This window comes from Erpetoichthys calabaricus, chromosome 4 (assembly GCF_900747795.2).
Source record: "Erpetoichthys calabaricus chromosome 4, fErpCal1.3, whole genome shotgun sequence".
NCBI classification, from domain to species: Eukaryota; Metazoa; Chordata; class Cladistia; order Polypteriformes; family Polypteridae; genus Erpetoichthys; species Erpetoichthys calabaricus.
The window spans coordinates 56,207,386-56,231,300 of NC_041397.2; the positions used below are offsets into that span (position 1 = coordinate 56,207,386).

At 37.5% G+C, this 23,915-nt stretch overlaps 1 protein-coding gene across 1 annotated transcript in view; it reads left to right on the top strand.

Moving 5' to 3' along the window:
- Nucleotides 1-23,628, top strand: part of flt3 (fms related receptor tyrosine kinase 3) — a 127,565-nt gene extending 103,937 nt beyond the window's left edge. The window contains exons 20-24 of the mRNA XM_028799487.2: nucleotides 5,521-5,643; nucleotides 10,176-10,287; nucleotides 11,996-12,095; nucleotides 13,325-13,430; nucleotides 21,170-23,628. Of these exons, the coding sequence (XP_028655320.1) occupies nucleotides 5,521-5,643; nucleotides 10,176-10,287; nucleotides 11,996-12,095; nucleotides 13,325-13,430; nucleotides 21,170-21,244 (516 nt within the window). The 3' untranslated portion in view covers nucleotides 21,245-23,628. The remainder of the gene's footprint in view (nucleotides 1-5,520; nucleotides 5,644-10,175; nucleotides 10,288-11,995; nucleotides 12,096-13,324; nucleotides 13,431-21,169) is intronic.
- The last annotated feature ends 287 nt before the right edge of the window (nucleotides 23,629-23,915 follow it).

Here is a 23,915-nt window from a genome sequence, read left to right on the forward strand (position 1 = left end):
ATAATGCCAAAAGCACCTATGGTGAAAGCCATGTCTGTCTGTGCGTCTATGTGAAACAACTCCGCTCCCAATGTACCAATTTCTGTTGAAATCAACAGAAGGAAATTTGACAGGAGTGTTACATTTTTGTTGAGATATCTCAAACAGTGCACTGCACACATTTTTGAAATTTCAAAATCTTCTATTGAAAAGCATTGGTAAATTTGTGAATTCATTAATCTTGAAAGAGTGAACCCTTTATTATGAATTCAACTATGAATTACAGTAGTTTACTGTTTCAGTTTTATCTTGAGAGCAGTTACTCCAACTTTTATATTTTTTAATTTGTTCTTGTTTACTCATTCGACAGTTGCTCCTGACATCAAAATAGTGGAACACCTGCAGTTGCCCATTCTGAACCAAGTTCACCCCACTGCAGGGCACAGCATAGGGTGGGGTCAGATATAGGCAGGGGTGTAAAACTGAGTATTACCATACAAGAAAGGTACTACAGTAGATGTGATTGATTTATTCAATTCACCAGTAATGATGTCTTTATTTACTCAATATTGTAGTAAGGATAGTGTTTATTTATTCATCTACAAGGTAAACAGAGTCCCTTACTGTGCCAGAACACAGACATAGGTCTTGCTATATGCTAACAGTCTGGCTTCTGCCTTTACTCCATCCCATTCTTGTCTCTGTGGCTGCACAGCATCTTGCTTAAAACTCAGTCACAACAGCTCACTTCCCCTCCACCTTGAAATTGAAGCGGGTAAGTGATATTGTCCTCATGGCAATAAATGTAAAAAATTAAAGCAGCTTAACTTGTGTAGAAATTAATTCCTTTTTGTCTTTGTTTTTTTTTTTTTAATTTTGTTTCTGGGCCACCGTACTTTATGCTACAGTCACTAAACTTGTATTCAACATTTCTGCTACATTAAAAACAACCTTATGGATACATCGTCTAAAGATCTTAATGATTCAATATTTCCCTGACACTGTAATGTATCAGCAAAGCACCTCAAAGATCTACAATCTATCAAGTTCAAATGCAGCTAACAGTTTTAGCTTGAGACTTCAGCATAGCATTTAAATCTTCATCAAGCACTTCTGTGGAACATGTTTATGTTTTAAGAAATTTGAACTAACAATTAGCCACAAGCCCTCCACATCCAACAACAATTCATAATAGCACATGAATCTTGTCATTACTTGACTTGGAATCTGCTGCTTTTGAAAGCAATTTCAGCCACATTATGTTGTAAAATGGTGTTAAGACATCCTAATTTATGCACACTACACTACTAGTACATGTACATTCTGTTATCACTGTTATTTTTAATTATAACTAATTTTTAGAAAAATATGTAACACCATTGTCATAACAATCTCTTTTATAAAGTGACTACAAAAATGTAAAAATGCTCCAACTTTCAAAGACCGCTAACCAAGTCTCTGTACACACCACAATGTTACGCTATACATATGTTTTGTTACTTGTTCTTTTTTATTTTGTTGGATACTTTATTATTTCTATTTGCTTGTTTATCTTGCTGAACACCACTTAGCATTACATTGCCATTTGTACCACACCCTGGAGGCAGCTTTTTTTACAGTCACACAAAACCATACACTTACTGCAAAACTTTTTTCTTCAGTGAGGCAAGTTAATATAATAATTAAAAATTGACCTATATATTTTTAAGTAGAACATCTCTGTTATGAAGGAATTCATAAAGGCTGTTTTGAAAGTAGCATTCCAGCTCAGCCTCTTATCAACAGATGTACACTCACTCATTAGGAACATCTGCACATCCTGCTTATCTATGCAATTATCTAATCAGTCAATCACTTGGGGTGGGTGGGCTACCACAGCAGATAACCACATCGAGTTTCACTCAGGTCAGCCAAGAATAGAAAGCTGAGGTTGCAGTAAGCACAGTTTCACCAAAACTTAACAACTGAAAACTGGGAAAACATAACCTGAGCTGGTGAATCTTAATTTCTGCTGAGGCACACAGATGGTGAGCTCAGAAACTGGCAACAAGAGCATGTGCCCATGCAACCAACCTGTCTTGTGACAACAGTCCAGATTAGTGGAGGTTGTGTAATGGTGTGGAGAATGCTTTCCTTGAGTACTTTCTTCATGACAGTTTTGTTTGATTGGATGGATCTTATGTGGGACCTGAAAGCTGAGCCCAAATGGAGCTCTCTACTTTTCCAATGCCCTACTTACTTTACATTCCTTTGCTCTCTTTTGATTTTATTCCACTTTGTCTGACTTACTGACCCTTTTGCTGAAGGTTTGTGTCCTAGTTGTTATGATTACTACTTTTCATTAATTTTTTTGTACTTTGTTCTGAATGGATTCTGACTTTCTATGTTTTTAATGGGGTTCTGTAATACAGGTATTCTGATTTTGAAATCAAATTTCATGTTTAATGCATTTTTGAAGAACTTATGATTTATTAGCATTTTGCTGCAATGCCATTTTATTTTTTCTGTTACTGCCTCCATTTTGTGGATCCCTTCATTGTGATACAATTCCCAGTTGCCATGGGTGGGACCTTTAAGGTCACAACATCAAGGGGTCAGGTAGGTGTGGCGTTAAATGTTTGTGTCTGAGACCATTCTGTATATGAGATGGTGGATAATCCTCTCATTTAAAATGTTTCTAACCATTTTTTTTCCGTCCTGGATTTTGATCTCTTGCTCTCGGTTTTGACATGTGATTTTTGATTTTGTTTCCATCCATCCATCCATCCATTTTCTTCCGCTTATCCGAGGTCGGGTCGCGGGGGCAGCAGCTTGAGCAGAGATGCCCAGACTTCCCTCTCTCCGGCCACTTCTTCTAGCTCTTCCGGGGGAATCCCAAGGCATTCGCAGGCCAGCCGGGAGACATAGTCCCTCCAGCGTGTCCTGGGTCTTCCCCGGGGCCTCCTCCCGGTTGGACGTGCCCGGAACACCTCACCAGGGAGGCGTCCAGGAGGCATCCTAATCAGATGCCCGAGCCACCTCATCTCATTTTGTTTCCAGTATGTTTAAATGGTAGGACAGACTTTCAGTTATGAAATTGACTTGCTTTTCAACTACATGTTTCTCTCAGTCCTTCACATAAAAATATTACTGTCTCATGTGATATAGCGGGTCTGCAGCTCTAAATGGATGGCCAGTTTTTTAAATAAATAATCGCCCCACTCACGTCTTAAGGAGGGGGTGTGGTAGTGTGGCCTAAGCGTTTCTTAGGCGCGATGTGGGAGTGGGCGTTTCCGAACTGACATGCACAGGTGCGGGATCACCCGTGTCTGTAATTGATGCCGTGAGCTGCTAATCGCCACACCTGTGCAAAGCCTGTTGGGATAAGCAGGGGAGCCGCAAGCTAAAAGAAGACACCAGGCTTTTAAAAAAGGATAGCTTCCAGCCTGTTGATTTTAACCTCATTTTAATGGGAATATTTATTGGATTTTTAACCTCCACTTTTATCACCTTGTTTTTATGGATTATTTATTTATTGAAACATTTTGAAGCACTGCACTATGGACGCTGTTTTGGTTTTGTTTGGTTTGTTTTTAATAAAAGCACCTTTACACTTTGCACCATCCCCTTGCTCCAAGAGTGATTTGTCCCCATCTGCCAGTTCATCCAGTTACATTACTGATGGTGTTGGGTTCCAGAGGCTCCCAGAAGAGAAGTGGGAGCATGGAGCAGGACCCACACCGTCCCATCTCACTGCAAGATAGTACACTAGATTTGAATGTTAAGAGGAAAAGAGCCCTGGACAATTTATGGCACAGTGGGGTGGATGAGGCTCTTCTCCAGTGAAACAAAAATATTAGCTGTGGACATTCTTAGGAAGAATGGCTGTCACTCTTCTGTTGCTTTTTCATTGGTGATTGGCTCTTGGAAATGTGGAGTGGCAATACTTTTACTTGATAATATGCAGGCAAAAGCTCTGGGCAGTGGATGTGATGAATTTGGGAGATTTTAGTATATGTAAGAATAAATAGCAGAAACAGATTAAGATTTGGTGCACTGTGGTGAAACCTATATAATTTGGCAGATTGAAAAGGTGTTTGGGAGTTGGAAATGATGTCATTGGTGTTACAGCTGTCAATTACTGGTTCTAGAAAGAGAGGATGAGAAAAAGCATTAGGCAACAGAGCCAACACCTAGGTGGGAGTGTAATTAAATTTATATGAGCCTTGAAGTTGTCTCCTAAGCGCACTTGTGTTCCAATATTAGTTGTGATCCCCAACATTTTACAAAGTGTCCTTTCTCCACCCTTTACCTAGACAAATTTTAAAATTGCAAGGCTATGGGATTCTTAGAATGGAAACAAATGTATGTATCTCTCCTCTACCTGACAGGTCTTCAACCCCATATCAAAGAACCCATCCCACCCTGTGTTTATCACACATCCAGGCTTGACAGATTCATTTAGACTGCTTCATTGCTTGTGTCATTAATCTACTTCATGAATCGATTATATTTTATTTCTCTGTCACTGGTCTCACACCTTACTGGCATAAGCTCATCTTCACGTCAGATCACCATCCAGTTTTAGCTCACACTTATCTTCGGGTCATTCTTGGGCAGTATGCTTTTGAGTTACTCTAATTTCTCTTTGTTATACAATACTGAATATTGCAAAAATGCTGACTATGATTTGCTATTTATAATGATAGGATTATAATTTCTTCAGTAATTTACTTTATTAAAAAACAAACATATACTGGCACCCCCCTGGATGACAAAGAGACAAATGAGAGAATGCTGAATTAGGAAATCAATACTTTTATACTATGGCCCTTCATAAAGAAGACAAAGGTCATACTTATATGAAAACAGAAGACTACAAAGACAGAAAATGGTAACGTTAGTATGTGTGCTTGGAGAGAACAAGGAGTGATAGGCAAAATGTAGCAAATGATACAGGCAGAGAAAGTTAAGAGATAATGGCTGATAAGAGTGACTTCTTTTTTTTTGGTATTTATTTCGCCTTATACAATTTCTTATATTAGGAATTTGTTAGTTTTTGCATACCCCTTGGGGCCAGATTGCAGGGTCAGTCAGCACCCCTCGAGCAATTGCAGGTAAGGGTCTTGCTCAGGGGCCCAGCAGAGTAGGATCTCTTTTGGTTTTAACGGGGAGCTGAACTGCCAACCGTCTGGATACCAGCACAGATCCTTAGCTTCAGAGGCACCACTACTGCGTCTGAGAGGTTTACCTGATAAACTGATGTATTTATGTATTTTTTTACAGTTTTACAGTAGCACCAAACAAATACAAATGGCAGACCCCAAATCATTTGTCATTATAAGTCATTTATCTGTACCATACTGTATATGCTGTTGTAATGCACAAATGTACTTCTTTTGGAAAGGTCAAATAAAAGAGAGAAGGAGCATCTGTTTTATGACAATAATGCATACCGTGTGGAAATATAGAAAACATTTAGAAAAATAATTATGCACAATATAAACCCAAGTTTAAAATTAATCATTTAAATATTAATATGAATTTTTGCTTGTTTTGCAGTGTATCCACAGGGACCTGGCTGCAAGGAATGTTTTGGTCACACATGGAAAGACTGCAAAAATTGCTGATTTTGGACTGGCACGTGACATCATGAATGATTCCAACTATGTTGTGAAAGGCAATGTAAGTGCCAACATGATATGTTACAATAATAAATAGTTCTGTGTTTAGTTTGGTGTCTAGTGGTTTTATCTGGTTTCCATGTTTCCTCCATGTGTACCATAACACTCACAGGCAACAGGAGAGGTGTCTGCTACTTTTTAACTATTTGCCTTGTGATATCTTCTTCTAGGTGGCTCACTCCAAACCCCATCCTCTTCCCCAATTAATATCATAAACCAGAAGTCTGCACATAAAATATCAGTGTCCTGTTTATTCATTCCTCCTTTGGGGTACAAAAAGGTGATCTCTGGTGTTTATGAATCCTTCTGTTGTGCTAAAGCAAACTTTCAACCTATCAAGATAAAGAAATATCATATTATTTTTTCTCAAAAAAAAAATTTGCTTTTTAAATGAGAGACATCCTTGCATCTTGCAGGCAACTCATTTATACGGTTGACAGAATCAACAAAAATCCAAATTCCTTAGTTCACCCTTTTCTTTATAATTGCAACAAATGCCTAAAATTAGAATTTGGAAAACAGGTGAATAGGACATTACCACAGATTAACTAGAGGTCCCTCTCTTAAGGTGTGTGACTACACCCTGGCAAGATCAAAAGAACTCCTTCAGCCTAAGAAGAAAAATTATTGGTAACTATAAGTCTGGGAAGGGTTTCAAAACCATTCCAGGTAATTTGTAGTTCATCACACCACTGGCAAAAAGTATAATCTACAAACAAAAAATATTACAAATACTGGCAATCCAGATGCCACCAAATTCAGCCAAAGCACAGGTTGAAAAATGCTTGAAGTCTCCAAGAATTTAAAAAAACATCCAGTCTTTTACAAGTATAGGCAATACTCACCCTGAGAATGTCAAAGTGCACGAGTCACAACTTTGCCCTACATACAAGCTCAATAACGAAGAAGCCTCGGCTTCCAATGAAGATGAATAGGCGCCCAACTGAAGTTTGTCAGACAACACCTGGAGAAGAATAGAACTAGTGGAACAGTGTGCTCTGGCCAGATGAGACAAAGGGAGAGCTGTTTGACCACAATGCTAGATGTCATGTTTAGCACAAATTGAAAGCATACCTTTGAATAAAAGAACCCCATGCCAACTGTAAAGCATAGATTTTGGAGCATAGGGGTTTTGGGCTGGCTTTCTGCCTCAGGGTCTGGCAAACTATCCATTGTAGAGTCAGCTATGAATTCAACATTGCAATAGACAGCACTTGAGGTGCATGTGAGACCATCTGTCAAAAAGGTGAAGCTAAACGTAGACCTTGAAACAAACCAATGGCCCAAACACTGAAGCAAATCCACAAAAGAATGGCGTAAAATGAAATCGAGGAGTATGAAATGTCCATGTCAAATCCATCCATCCATTTCCCAACCCGCTGAATCCGAACACAGGGTCACGGGGGTCTGCTGGAGCCAATCCCAGCCAACACAGGGCACAAGGAACCAATCCCGGGCAGGGTGCCAACCCACCGCAGGACACACACAAACACACCCACACACCAAGGCCAATTTAGAATTGCCAATCCACCTAACCTGCATGTCTTTGGACTGTGGGAGGAAACCCACGCAGACACGGGGAGAACATGCAAACTCCACGCAGGGAGGATCCGGGAAGCGAACCCAGGTCCCTAGGTCTCCCAACTGCGAGGCAGCAGCGCTACCCACTGTGCCACCGTGCCGCCCTCTATGTCAAATCTCGGATCCTAAATGCTGTGGGTTGATCTTAAAGCAGACGGTACATGCAAAAAAAAGCTCACAAACATCACAAAGTTGAAAATTCTGTAAGCACAAGTTGGTGAATATTTTTCAAAGTTGCTGCAAAAGACTTATGTACAGTTACAAGAACTCAAAAAAGATGTTTTTTTTCTGCCAAACTAGGCAGTACCAATCTCTGAATATCACCAAGGAAGCCCAAGAGAAATGAAAAACAGTACTTAATTACCAAAAATAAATACATAGTGTTATAGTGTAGGTGAAACACTATAATAAAAAAGAAAAACAAACAAACAAAAAAATCCAATGGGCCTTGTATTACAATAGCAAGCCCTTGACTGACCAGTAGGAGGATGGTCTGTTTTCATGCAAAAACTCCAAAGCACACTCCTTCCTATCCCACTCCCTTGTTCCTCTGTTGCCATCCTTGTTAGCATACTGTTCAATAGGAGCTTTTAAGCCCCATCCAGTAACCATTTTTTGGTTGACATTCCTGACCAATTCCAGTGTCAAGAATGCACACTGGAATTCTTGGGGCTGTCCACTCCATGTGTCCTGCAGTTCTGAACCCCAATCAGGTAGATGTCTGACTACCACAGTATGTAGCAGGGGCCAATGTGTAACAGCAATATGTCTCTGTGCTGCCATCTATTGGTGTGGGAGTTTTTTGCATTTGTACACAATGCAAACTCGCACCCCAACACCAACAAAAAACTACAGACATTTGCAGTCATGGCCTTCCTGCTAGTATAAGTACAAAATGCCAACTTACTTATAGCAGAGTCAGACATAATATTATGTATGTCACAGCCAAAGATAATGTTGCAATATATTGAATAAAGTTATGTGTAGGACAAAATTCTGATTATTGTACAAAAAAAACCCCACTGTTTTATCATTTTTTTTTTTTGGAATTGAAAATTAAGGAGAGGAGCCAAGTGATGACTGACTTAAAACTCTAATTGTGCTCCATGCGCATATTCATGAATGTTCAGCTCTAGGATGCCAGGATATACTTTGGATCCCAAGACTCTGAATTGTATAAAGTGGGTACAGTAGTGGGGTGAGCATAGGCACATTTTAAGAATCAGCCGTGACCTAGATTGGGTACCAGTCTGTTGCAGAGCACACTAAAATGGATACCCACAGTCATTCAAACAAATCTAACTTAGAGACGTTTAATCAAACTAGCATGGCTGTCGGATTATAGGAGTGAACCTGGAGACCCACACAGAAATTCCGAGAACATAGAAGCTCCACACTAATTATTTTAACTGAAAGTATGACTTACATCACACTTTCATCCATCCATCCATCCTCTTCCGCTTATCCGAGGTCGGGTCGCGGGGGCAGCAGCTTGAGCAGAGATGCCCAGACTTCCCTCTCCCCGGCCACTTCTTCTAGCTCTTCTGGGAGAATCCCGAGGCGTTCCCAGGCCAGCCGAGAGACATAGTCCCTCCAGTGTGCCTGGGTCTTCCTCGGGGCCTCCTCCCGGTTGGACATGCCCGGAACACCTCACCAGGGAGGTGTCCAGGAGATATCCTGATCAGATGACCGAGCCACCTCATCTGACTCCTCTCGATGCGGAAGGAGCAGCGGCTCTACTCTGAGCCCCTCCCGGATGACTGAGCTTCTCACCCAATCTTTAAGGGAGAGCCGAGACACCCTGCGGAGGAAACTCATTTCAGCCGCTTGTATTCACGATCTCATTCTTTCGGTCACTACCCACAGCTCATGACCATAGGTGAGGGTAGGAACATAGATCGACTGGTAAATTGAGTGCTTTGCTTTATGGCTCAGCTCCTTTTTCACCACGACAGACCGATGCAGAGCCCGCAACACTGCGGACGCCACACCGATCCGCCTGTCGATCTCACGCTCCATTCTTCCCTCACTCGTGAACAAGACCCCGAGATACTTGAACTCCTCCACTTGAGGCAGGATCTCGCTCCCAACCCTGAGAGGGCACTCCACCCTTTTCCGGCTGAGGACCATGGTCTCGGATTTGGAGGTGCTGATTCCCATCCCAGCCGCTTCACACTCAGCTGCGAACCGATCCAGAGAGAGCTGAAGATCACGGCCTGATGAAGCAAACAGGACAACATCATCTGCAAAAAGCAGTGACCCAATCCTGAGTCCACCAAGCCGGACCCCCTCAACACCCTGGCTGCGCCTAGAAATTCTGTCCATAAAAGTTATGAACAGAATCGGTGACAATGGGCAGCCCTGGCGGAGTCCAACTCTCACTGGAAACGGGTTCGACTTACTGCCGGCAATGCAGACCAAGCTCTGACACCGGTTGTACAGGGACCGAACAGCCCTTATCAGGGGGTCACATCACACTTTATTACTTAATATTATGATTACATACATTTTTAAGATTAGATTGAATAGCAGATAAAAATTTTAGTTACAGTGGTGTATGCAAATAAGGGCATATATCAGCATTACCTTTAGAGTGAAAGTTTTGGAGCATCAGAATCCACATATTGAGATTAACAACACAAATCCACACAGCACAGATGCTTAATGCACAGTGTAGACACAGATAGCCTAGTGAGTGAGCTTATTTATTTTACAAACAGGTAATTGCAGTACTAATTAGTCATTGTGTTGTCAGTTGTACAGTGTACATTGAAATTCTTAATTGCATGTTCAACCAACATGATCACCTCTCTCTGTTGCCTTGATAAACAAGAATGTATTAACATGAATATATGAACAATTCACACTGGAGTTTCCTTTACCTTCTTTTAAAGCATCAGTTTAATGAAAAGCTGTCTCTTAGAGGAAATCAATCTTTTTTTTTTTTTGTAGGCCCGGCTACCTGTGAAGTGGATGCCCCCAGAAAGCTTGTTTGAGGGCATGTACACATTTCAGAGTGATGTCTGGTCATACGGCATACTGCTGTGGGAAATATTCTCTCTTGGTACATTTTGCTTGTTTAATATCCTTCCCGACTTATCTCTGTATAGTGCAGAGTGCTTGCGATGAGAGTAAGAGCTTGTGGTTCTTATCTAAGATTAAAAAGGTCCTTTCTGGTGTGGCTCTCATCTAAGATTAATATGTTTCTTTGAGTTATGTAAAAATACAGACATCTGGAGATAATATATGATCACAAATGATTTTCTGATTTTTAAGAAATTTATCACCACTTAGTTTACACTCGGTCTTGGAATGGTTATGCCATCATGTTTTTCTGAGGGTGAGTTTATAAATGGATTCATTTTAAATGTAATAGGACTAGTTTGATTAATCTTTGTAAATACTCTGAAACTAGTTTTAAACATTATTCAAATATCCATCCATCCATCCATTATCCAACCCGCTATATCCTAACACAGGGTCACAGTGGTCTGCTGGAGCCAATCCCAGTCAGCACAGGGCGCAAGGCAGGAACAAATCCCGGGCAGGGTGCCAGCCCACCGCAGGACACACACACACCAAGCACACACTCGGGACAATTTAGGATCACCAATGCACCTAACCTGCATGTCTTTGGACTGTGGGAGGAAACCGGAGCACCCAGAGGAAACCCACGCAGACACGGGGAGAACATACGAGGCAGTAGTGCTACTACTGCGCCACTGTGCCACACATATTATTCAAATATGTTAAATATAAATATTTTTTAAATGAACAATATTTTATTAGAAGATCTAGACCTAATATGTAACCTAACATTTGAAAGTTACCTCAGGTAAAGTTTTTGTTAAATAATAAATAGAGCAACATGAAACAGTCATTCGCCTCTTTAACAACAAGAATATAACTTATTTTTTCATGCTAACATTTACAGACAATTAATAAACAATAAATAATGTAACGCTTGCCTTGTAATAGAATCATGACTCCTAGTTCCAGTTGTTTTTTTCTACCAGTTAGTTTCTTCTTTAAAAAACAATTCTTGTGGTTACTGTAACATGCAATAAGATGGCTTGCTTGTGCTCTTTTTCTGCCAGACATTACTACTCTCTTAGTATTTTACTTCACTAAGAAAAAATTAATACATTTATAACATATGTTTTTATTTTACAGTTTATGAAAGGTAAAATAAAATATAAAATAATTTTCCAGGAAAAACACATGCACACTCTCACCCCTTATTTAATAATTTTTTGCCTTGGTCTCAAGGCCAAACCAGCCCATGAAAGTCGCCGGATGCATCAGAAGGGGGCACACTATATTATATAAGCAGAATACCCTCGATTGTTATGCTTTGGAATGCAATGAAATCATTATTATGTTTATAGCTTCCTTGAAAACTAACAACAAGATGAAGTGGTAGCTCCGTGGTGAAAGATTTATGGTATCTGTAAGATTCCTGGTTCAAATCTCATTACTGCCAGAAGGGATCCTACTCTGTTGGGCCCTTGAGCAAGGCAATTAACCTGAAAATTGCTCCAGGGGTGTGGTGCAATGGCTGACCCTGCACTCTGACCCCCAAAGGTCATGCAAAAATACAATTTCCTCTTGGAGGAATGCTTGCTCAAATGATATTGTGGAATGTGAAAACTATTCTAAGGACATCCGGATAACTGTAAGCACTGCATTGAGTAAAACAATGTATCTGCATTGAAAATTAGCAATTAATTTGTGATTGAGTCTTTAACATTTTTTATAACAATTCCATACAGGTGTCAATCCCTATCCTGGAATTCAAGTAGATCAAAATTTCTATAAGCTTATACAAAATGGATTCAAAATGGACCAGCCCTTTTATGCTACTGAAAGAATGTAAGTAGGTGTTACATGTCAGATAGTTTAGTTAAGTATACAGTATTTTTAAATGACTGATAATTAAAAGCTGCTGTTTATATTTGGTGCAAGAGAATTTTTTAGAACAATGCATGCTTCTAATCTTTTCTATTGAAACTGAAAATACTTGTACTGTATTTACCTTTGCTCTGAGAAGACATTTTACCTTGACTACTGCAAGAGAAGACATCTGAAAACCAAGGAGCATAAAAAAAAAAGTTTAGTCTTGGGATTATTTATATAACTTGATGATGAGCACAGATGCAAGAATTAAAAAAGAAAAAAATGTGTAAGCTTTATAAATAATAGATAGATAGATAGATAGATAGATAGATAGATAGATAGATAGATAGATAGATAGATAGATAGATAGATAGATAGATAGATAGATAGATAGATAGATGTGTGATAAACAGCCTGTCCAAAAGATGTGGTTTACACCATTTATGCTTAAGTCCAGGTGAAACCCTCCAATGACGCCTGAAATTAGATAGCACATGGTCGCAGGTTACAACTGCCCAAGCAGCACTTGTGTGTTATTTTTTCAAAAGTTGAAGAGACAAGTTAATTACCAGGAAAGAGTACTTACATTGTTTTTGGTTATTGGATATTTTAGTCATCCTTTTGAAGAATTAATTTGAAATACATTGAATTTTGCCTAATTTATAAATGGCACTGACCAAAAGATGAGAAATTACATTTAATAAAGCATCTGGATACAGCTATAACAATAAATTATTTTGTATAATTATTCGTTAAACGTTCTGCTACCGAGGGATGCATAAAGCTCTCTGATAAAAGCTCTGTGTTAAATTAGGTTATTAAATAAAACTGGAATAGCAAAAATACTGTACTGCACTGTTTTGACATTCTCTTTGTAAGGCTACACATTAATAACAGCAATTGGCACAAAAAGTACACAAATAATTTAAATGTTACGTTTTCATAACGACCGAAGAATAATTTAGTTTGTTCAGGAAGCTAAGACAGGAAATGTGTTTTTAGCTTCATTTAAACATATGGCATGATAAAGTAAAGTTATTAACTTGCTGGACTTCTCTGACACATGTGGTGATTACATTGATTTATAATTGACATGCTTAAGTCTGCACAATCTAAATGGTCAGAAATGACTATTTATATGATTTTATTTTTTTATATTGATTGTTAATTTCAGTTTACAATGCCATTTGCTGTTTATATTTTAGCTACACTATGATGAAATCTTGTTGGGCACTTGAAGCAAGGAAAAGACCTGGATTTTCACATATTGTTTCTTTCATGGAAAGTGAGCTGATGGAAGCAGAAGAAGAAGTATGCAAATTCATTATAATATTATGATTGTTATTTGTTTATTACAGAATTATGTTTCTAGCTTTGCATCACGCACTAGGTTGTCTTTTTCGAGTTTACATGATCTCCCTGTTTCTGCATGGGTTTTCCTCTGGGTGGTCTGTTTTTTCTCCAGTATCCTCAAAGGTGTGCTGGTTAAGTTAATTACTGATTCCAAATTGGCCCTGTGTGAGTGTCAGGGTGGTGGTGGTATGGGTGAGTTAACTCTATTTTGGATTTTTTATGCTAATCTACTATCAAGAACAAGGACTAAAAAGAAGGGCTAAAGTTAATACTGAAAATGTATGGTAACTAGAACATAGCAAACATAACAGTCTTAAACCTGCTTAATCCAGTTTGGGAATGTGGGGCACTGAAGCCTTTCTTGGAAGCACTGAACACAATGCAGGATCCAAACCTGGATGAGGTGTCCGTCCACACAGGGCCAGTTTGGAACTGTAACATAACTTACAAGACATTTATTTAAGGACATGAGTGGAAAATTGGAGTAACCAGAAGAAATATTGTCCATATATACTGTACCTCCAATTCATATTCTTTGTAAATCACTGAACACTGAAAGAATTTTTCTAACAACTGGCTAGAAAACATAATGCCTTACATAAAAAAGGCAATCATGCCAATATTAAAACAATAGACTCTCTATCTAGCATCATAGGAACATTAATATGAAGAAGTGTTGCCAATTATTACAGTCAACATGGGTTTAGATAGAAGATCAAGTTTCATTTATATACTGGAATTTTATGACAATTCAAGAAAGCATTAAATTATAGGGATGCAAATGATATTTATATTCATTGTAAAAAAGGTTTTTGATCATGAACTACATAAAAGTCCAGTGATCAAACTAACAAACATGGGAATTTAAGGTAATAATATGTGGCTGGGTCTAAAACTGGATTAAACGCAGGAGGTTAACAAGTAAGTTAAGCAATGTTAAAAGAGGGTTCTGTGGATGGATCAGTGCTGTGGCTACCACTCTTCTTATCTTTTTAAATGATCTCATTCCTGAGCTGGGTAATGTGTGGCATCATTACCCTTAGTAATATTTTTGAAGGCTTGGGGCTCAGAACATTTCAGTTGCTGAGGTCTGTATTTTATATTCCATCCGCCTCTTTTTTCTTTTATCTTCAACTTTGATTTGTTATCAGGTCTTAAGAAATTTCCCTTTTAACTTTTTTCTCATTCTCCACCCTTTAAGACAAAATCCAACTTTGCTATTAATGGTCTTTTTTGCAAGACCACCTCCAAGCCCTTGCCCATTCAGTCAGTCTGGAATTGTGATCTATCACTGTTTATTCCTCTTAATGAGACCTGATTTTTAAGAATACTGTATAACTTTTTCTTCTAATAATCAGAGTCATCAGTACTCCCATAAATGTTTTGTTATAGGCCCTTCTGATGATCTTCTTTGTTTTGGTGAGCTGTTTAGCAGTTTGTTTCTTCTGACCTCCCCTATAATATCCTTTATTCCTTAAATTTTCCTTCTCCTTCAGATCTTTCTGCTCTTTCTCTTTCAGGTGGAGATTATTCTCTTTGGGCACATTTGCTGCAAAGTTTGCCCTAGCTATCCCTTTATTTCTGGAAATCCACTTTCTACAATCTTATGTTTTTTTAACTGCTGCTAGAATTACTGGTGCAACTGGCTCCAATATTTCTAATTGGCAGTTCTATGTACTGTATAACTTGTTCAGACTCACTTGGAAGGGGGCTGTAACTTGATGTCCACATTGTTTTAATTTATTTATTTTTTGTGCAGCTGTGCCTTCTCTGTTCTGAGATTAACTTCTGCTACTTGGGTGCTGTGTGTGGTGGTCACTGTTGGGTGGGAGTTTTAATATGTATTGAGGTTTTCATGGTTGTGGTTTGTACTAATTTAAATGATGTAGATAATAATATAATGAAAAAGCTTAGTTAGGTGGGTTCCCAAAAGCCCTGAGGTCAGCAATATCATCATTAACAATGCATGTAGGCAGAAATTAGACTTCAGTAGATATGTGTTAGTTGAAGTTTAAGGACTGGTAATTTTTTACATATAGGAAGTAAAAATATTAGATAAAATTTCACAAAGGGGAGAGGTTTGAACCATGAAAGTACACTCAAAGCAGAAACAATTAAGAAGGATTTGAAAAGTACTTAGCATATAATGTGAAGTACATGCCCAGAGATGTTATCCATAAGCTGTACAATGCATTTCTGTGGACTTATTAGGAATTTAATCTGTGCACTAGAGGAAGTCCAGCAGGGAGATGCTAGACAGTGACAGTTGAGGTATGAGGTAAGGATGAACTAGCTGACCATTTTGTGTGTAAATAAACAGTGAGCAACAGATGTAGAAGTATTAAAAATTATGAAGGGAATGATTAGGGTGGAAATAGGCTGCTAATTCAAAATGAGGTATTCACATAAAACAGTTGCACAATCACAAACTGATCTAGAGAAAATTTGTTGTCAGAAAAACCTTAAACCAGACACAGAATTATCTAATACATGGAATAATTTACAATGTAGAGTAGTAGATAGTGGTACCTTGGAGGACTTTAGATCTTGACAATATTTTGTAATGTTTTGTGACTTGAGGCTGATGAACTATGCTGGTCTGAATGGACACACCAGAACAAGTGTTTCTTATATTCTTATGTCACTTATCATGTTTTATGTTTTATATTAGCACATGGCCTCTCTTGTGAAAGTATCCATCCATCCATCCATTTTCCAACCCGCTGAATCCTAACTACAGGGTCACAGGGTTTCTGCTGAAGCCAATCCCAGCCAACACAGGGTGCAAGGCAGGAACCAATCCCGGGCAGGGCGCCAACCCACTGCAGGACACACACACGCACACCAAGCACACACTAGGGACAATTTAGAATCGCCAGTCCACCTAACCTGCATGTCTTTGGACTGTGGGAGGAAACCAGAGCACCCGGAGGAAACCCACGCAGACACGGGGAGAACATGCAAACTCCACGCATTCCCTATTATACTGTGTTATGCACTCTTAAAACAGTTTTTGCCCAAGCACTGTTTTAATGTCTTCTTTATATCTGCCAGAATTATCTAATTTTATTCCCATGCATTCGTGTGGTACCGGCAAGCACAGCATACTTATGTTTTGCTTCCTGGTCACTTGTCTCTCTTCCTTGCTCCAGGCACAGTGACAGCTAGTCATTCTGATTTCACCATTTGTACTGTAAAGCAGTCTTTTCTCAGTTCTGGGGGACCACTGAGATTAGGTGTTTATTCCAGGTAATCTCAGAATCAGTGCAATATTTTTACTTTTATTTAATCTCATTGTTTAGTAAACTTTCCTTTTATTCTCTTATTCTAAGAGATTCCAAAATATGTGTATGTTAACCAAAACTTTAAACTCATAGTTTTCTTTTATTCATTTTATTATTAATTCACCCTTTTCTATATAGCTATCTTAATTATATTCAAAGGCTGATAAATGCTAAAGAAGAGCAATAACTTCAGTGCCACGTTGACTTGTCTGCTTATTTATAAGAAACAACTCTTAAAGAGCAGACTATTGAAAATGGTAGTGAAGTTATTGCTCCCCTTTAGCATCCCATGATGTTTGTGTCTGTGTCTATACCATATACATAGAAAAGGGTTTCATAAAAAAGAAAAACAGCAAAAGAAATGTATCCATTACATCTATAGCATATTAAACAGATATCTAGCCAATATTTGTAGACCATATAACTAAAGAATGAGATCAATTAAAAGTAAAAATTAATCACAGATTATGAAACTGGTTGAAATAGAAGCCTGCAGCCATAGGGTACCACAAGACTGAATTTGAAAGTTACTGGGGCACACAGCATAGCAAGCTAACATCCTTTTTCTCCTATGGCAGGGTAGAGTGTACTTTAATTTTTTGGTGTATTTGCTGACTGTTAAAGTACATCTTTGTTTCTACACTCACAGCTCAATTTAAACTGGCAGGTTTTCAAATTTTTGGAACACATGAAGACTGTGGGTTGCCCACACAAATAGAAACAATTCGCAGCTGGTTACCAGTGGCAGGGTTGTTGTGGAACAGATCAGTTTGGGCTGTACCCCAACAGCCCAGTTACCAATCTGCACAGCCAACTGCACCCACCTTCATGAATGGTATGGCTGGCGAACAGATTGGAACCTTCAATCACTCAAAGAAAACTGTGCAGGTGTAAGTGTAAAATGAAGAAGTGATGCGGACATGTGAAGGGCACTAGGACAATGTGCTAACTTAATAAGACAGCCTTTTATTGAATATGTTTCTATATAAACTTAATCTTAAGGTGTTTTTCAATTATAGATCTGTGCCCACATTAGTGAAGTGCCTTAGAGTAGGAAATGGTTTAAGCTGGCTCAAAAACCTCAGAGTGACACCTTCTGTTAGCAGCATGTGCAAAAGCAATTTAAAAATTTTCCTAAATTAGGAAACTACTTATAGTTTCACCAGGAATTATGAGAGCTCATGAGCTGTCTTAACTCGCTTGGAGCTGCCAACAATGGACAATGCTGGACAGCAATGAACTCATAAAAATATATCAATTTGAGATAGATGGAATAATATTTACAACAGTTCTTGTAGGTTATGTGATCGATCCAACTATGTAAAGAAGCCATGTGCTCTCAGCCAAAATGAAAGTGTTGGGACTATTATACTTTATGGCCACAGAAAAAATGCAGCTTTGCAACAGCAATGATTTAGATATGCCACAACCAACTATTTCTTGAATTTTCCACCAAATCTTGAATGCCCTTACAAGGCATGAGGTTATACAAAGTTTCATATATTTAATCACAAATCCACATGAGGTAATGTTAAAGCAAACTACATTTAGGCAAATCAGTACACCCTTAAAGATCATTGCTCCACAGAGCCAGGCCCAGAGGAATTTTCACCTGAGGCAGGAGGATAAATTTGCATCCCTATGTATATAGTTTTTTATTACTGAAATATATTAAATAAAAATAAATAAATTGTTTTTGAGAAAAAAATTAATTTATTATATATTAAATAAAAATCACAAAATGCAGTAATAGTACATTAGTAATAGGAACATAAAATTGCACATATTAAAATAAAATCACACCAACCTTAACAAAAGAAAAACAAAATAAGTATTACACATGAGATGAATTAGAATATTACAAAATTTTCAGTAATTTAATTTAATAATAGAGACAAAATAATATCAATAATACTTTAGACAAAACAAAATTTAATATAATTACAATAATTAAATAAATGTCCAATATAAAATCTTTTTTTAAGTTTTACTTTTCTTGCTTTTAGTGAAGCAAATTCATCAATTATTTTATCAAAATTAATTTGTTTTGTCAATTCCTGTTCGATTGATAAAATTGCCATATTTGACAATTTTTCCTGAGCAAGTGACAATCTTAAATATGTTTTGATAATTTTTAGTTTACTAAAGCTTCTTTCACCAGAAACTACAGTAACAGGTAGTGTTAGGATTATTCTCAGTGCAACTTCTAAATTTGGATAGGACTGAACTATACTATATTCATGAATTGTTTTTAAATGATCTAAACTTGTAGCTGCTTTAAGGTCTGGAATTAACGTCATTGCCTGATTTTTTGAAACTGATTATTTTTGATAAGAATTCTACAGAATTTATATCATTTGGAGATTTAAGGGATAAACCACAAGTTGCTTTTTTAAAATTTTCTGTATCCATCGACTTTAATTTTTCACCTGTTAAAAATTTGAAATCAGATGAAATCCCATGTAGTTTTTCGTATCTCCGTCTAAGTTGTGATATTAAAATATCTATTACTCCTTATATCATATGAGGAAATGAGTGCATCGAACAAGAGTGTCCAATGCAAATTGTCAGTTTGCTTAAGGTATTTGACGAACATTGCAACAGACATTTGGCTTTTTTCTTTTTTTTTTCTTTTGCAATTTGGTGCTCTTTCCCATTGTTTGCCCGATGTGAGTGCCTTGCTTGCCTCACCCTTGTCCCGGCCCTGTTGCTCCAAGTATGAATGATCACAGATATGTGAATTGCAAGCAGTTTCACAGTATCAACACACAGGTGGAAATGGATGCAAACTGTACTGTAGTAGCCAGTACAATACCCTGAACATAGGTGCGGCTGGATGGGTGATTGACAGAAAAATATCATACAGGAACACTGAGCTTTCCATTCCACAAACACATGGAGCATTCTTTAAAAGTCCAGGAAGGTTCTAGAAGGCCAGCATAGACTAGCATAGTCGCAGAGAATAAGTGGGGATCAAACGACACATGACTCTGGAAGATCATTAGGTACACTGAAAGAGTAAATGCAAGTTCAGCAACAGTGCAGGAATAGCTGTGGCTAATTTCAGTATAGCTGTTACTTTAAAAGGCATTTGCCAAGGCTATAACAATAGGAAGGTGACTCTTCTGAATGTGTGGCTGCGGATCATTTATTGTTAAATAAACATTCCTGTTATTGGGCTTTGGGACAGAGTGGTGGCTGTGAGGCTAGGGATCTGTACAGCCAATTGGAAGGTTACCGGTTTGAATCCTATAAATGCAAGAAGTGACACTACTCTGTTGGATCTTTGAGGAAGGCCATTAACCTGCAATTACTTTGTCCTGGATATGACGTTAATCTGCATCGATCCCTGCAAGCAGGTCCTCACACTTACAGGGAAAACTTGGAGGTTGGAGGCAGGATCCCAATCCAGGTGGTTTGTCATGTGGTGCATGCAGCAACGTGCTTTCAGTTCATGCTCCCAGCCTATCAGGCTTAAATCTCTTTTAATTTGTGTCTCTTGGTCTTTCCATCTTGATGCTCATTAAAGTATTATTCTTGAGGTTATTAAGAAGTGGCAATAATTACATGCAGCTTAGTGCATTATCCTATGTTTTCATTCTTCTTCTTCTTCTGGTACTTTAAATATTATTATTATTATTATTATTATTATAATGTTTGTGGTGAAGCCTTAGTGTTAGTATATGAAAACTACAAAACATATCATGGGCACCATTTTGTTTCAGAGTTGCATTAAAATTCTTTCTCAAATTTAGCTTCTTAGTCCTTACTGGGAATGCAAGTAAGATGCTTCATAAATACTTCTCTGAGGTAGGACAAATTCTTATCCTTTCCAGGATCTTACCAGGAGTTTTAATGCACTTCCTAGGAGTAAATCTGAGACTCTGGATAACCACGGGCACTGAAGTACAGCTTGTTATGTATATTTACACTTTTTCATAAGAGATCTTTTCAGTGAAAAAAAATTGAGATGTGCTATCTGACAACTGGTAAGACAGAGTAAATATGGGAATTATTCAATTCACTTGTCAGCGGAGACAAAATTAGACAATTATCATAAAACCTCTCTGTTCCTATAAATGGCAAGCCAGCTATCAATCCATTTATCAATTTCTTGTACATGCATTGCCCAAGTCACAGTATGAGGGTTAAGGCGTGTTTGGGTGGTATCAGATTCAAAGCAGGAACAAGTCCTAGATGTGCTGCCAATCCATTGCATGGTACACTCACATTTGACTTGAAGCCTGCAAAAGGTAAACAGTTTAGTAAATAGACACCTGGGAATTTTAATGGTCAAAATGATATGTTAATAGGAAAATAGTTTTAAAAATGTTTTGTTACATGAATGAAATGTTTATATTACTATTTTAATGAAAAAGTCATTGAAAATGTTTCTTTTCTTCTTTTACCCAGCTTTATCATAACTCACGATGCAGAAACAATCAAAGTTTTGTTGCTAAAGCTCATCAGAAGTCTCCTTCTTTGTAAATCTGCTGGAGAAGAAGATACACCCAGAATTGTGACTTTGCAATGTGCTGCTGAACAATGAAAGAATGAAAGGAAAACGATCTGGGGCTTCTTCTAAGGCATTTCAAATCCTTATAACAAAAGTTTTCATGTTGTATACCTAAATTGGTGAATTTGTTATGGATTAACAAAAACTGAATAATTATGGACAAATTTTTGGAGAGTTATTTGTTTATAGCATCAGTGTTACTATCAACTTCTGACACCAGTATTTACATTTAAAAAACAGTGGAGTGTTTAAAATAAGAATAAGCTATTGAAATGATTTTAAATTCATCTTTACTTTTGGAGTACAATATCAGTAAGACATAGCCAAGATAAGCAACTTTGTACTCCAAACAGCAAATATGCAATATAAACTCTTGGTCAACATCATGTACTGGGGAGTCACAAAGAAAAAGATGGTAGAGCTATATTTGAGAAATTTATGATCAGCAATCACCAAACAGGATGAACCATCTGTAAGAGGACAAAAATTATAGTTGCAATGCAAATTTTCAGAGAACATTCCTTATAGGTTTCAAAGAAAGAAAGTGAGAATACAGCACTGCATATTGGGGTTGCTGGCTAAAAGAAATTCTAAATAAGCTGTTTTATGTGGCTTTAAGTTTAATGGAGAAAGAAAGTGTGACTCTTTCCAGGCTTGATTAACCTGGCTTCATTCCTGACAGTAGCTTACTGTGAATATTAGACTTGTTAAGGCAATAAATGTTACGCTTATATTTGATAATGTAGTGTATTACTGATACAATAAGAATAGACTTATTGTCCTTAGCCTTTTCTCTAAAGCAATGCCCCTTTGGCATGGGGCTGGTAGGAATGAGACATAACATAAATAAATGTTTGGGTTTTTTTTTTATTGTTTTTTGGCACTGCATGCAGGGAACACCTTTTAAAGAGTGCTCAGTCTTGCCTGCATGAAATTCTTTTTAGAAAGAAAAAAACTAACAAAGCAACAAGTTCTTTGGTACTTTGTATAGCTGCACACTGCAATGTCCTAATAAAATATATAGTCACCCCTTAGATGGTTATACATCTGAGTAGCTTTGCAAACATTATTTGGATAGACATGAAAAGAGCATGTTTTTATTTTCCTTAATGACAGATTTTTTTCCAGAACTATTAAGCAACAAAAATCAAAAGATAAAATGTGTACATAAATATCTACTGTATCTTGAATTGATATAATGCCACCAAGAATGTCTAAAATGTTGTCTTTTCTAGGTCTGATCTCACCCATTGCTCGTGTTTTTGTCATACTAATATATATTTTGTAAAGTTTGCTTAAACCACAATCTTTAAGTTTTTGCTTCAAAACAGAAGGCTCAGCTGATGGTTGGCAGGTCAACACGCTCATAGTAAATGTGGCAGCTAAATCAAACAGATGATCTCACAGAATGCACAGACACCCACACTTATGCTAGAGCAATTGAGCACTGCCTTTTAGAGATCAATGAATACACTGGAGGAGAAACATATTGACATGAAGTGAGCGTTCATTCTCCCCACTGAAGGCACCAAATCCCAGATACAATCATGAGACTCGAGCACTGCGGTCAGAAAATGAACCACCTGGTCCCTGCACAATCCACATGCTATTAATACATGATGAATTTGTATAGTAGCAATATCAGACATATTAACTTTGACTTTAAAATTAGTACACACATTATTTAGGCTCACAATAAACTGCCTGTTATATTTCTCTGGCTAATAAAACACTCAAACATTTAAAAGCAATCTTAAAAAAAAATAATCTGGTTATGATACCATTTTTTTGTATTTCTTTACTTTTGAAAATGCTAACACAAATACTTTTTTTAGATGTGACACAGGATTCATTTAAGAAACTGTCAGCTGAGAATTATTGTTACATTATGAAATATGCTAACTTCAGAACAAAAACATTTTTTTCTTTACCAGGAATATACATTTTTTACAGTTACTTTCAGTCCTTTTTATACTTTAATACTTGGATTATTTAGTCTAAAGAATGATATTTGCTTTAATACCAAGCTCTTTTGTAATATTTAAAACTTGTGTTTAATAAAGTTTGATTATTTTCTTAGTGTGTTGGTTTGTGTTCTACTATTTAAACTATATTTCACCATAGACTTTGAATCACTAAATTTACTAAAAGACTTAAATAAAACTACATTCATCATTATTGCTGACTGTCTAAGAAGAGAGCAATGGTAAAAGAAAGTAGTGCATATGTAATACTGTATGTGATAAGCTACAAAGGGCAGAAATAGCATAGGATTGGTGAAAATCGGTTGAGCTTTAGACCTCCAGCCATAGACTCAAAGTTGCTCTGGAAAGAGAAGGGCTTTGCCACGCACTTTAGTATTATTCCTTTACTAGTTTCAATGACTGATAAGTTTCTAGTTTTCTCAGTTAAAGCTCTTAAACAATTTTGGGTCACCTGTGCTCTGTACTGGGTATCTGGGTTCGAACTATGCCATTACCTGGATACTTCTGCCTCCTACTGCTTTAGATGAACTATGTTGTCAATGTGCCTATATAACCCATCTAGCTCACCCTTGTGCTCTTGATATGTCTGTTTCAAGGGTACTCTTTTCAAACTCATCATATAGACATAACATTCCCAAAACTGCTTAAAGCACTTCAG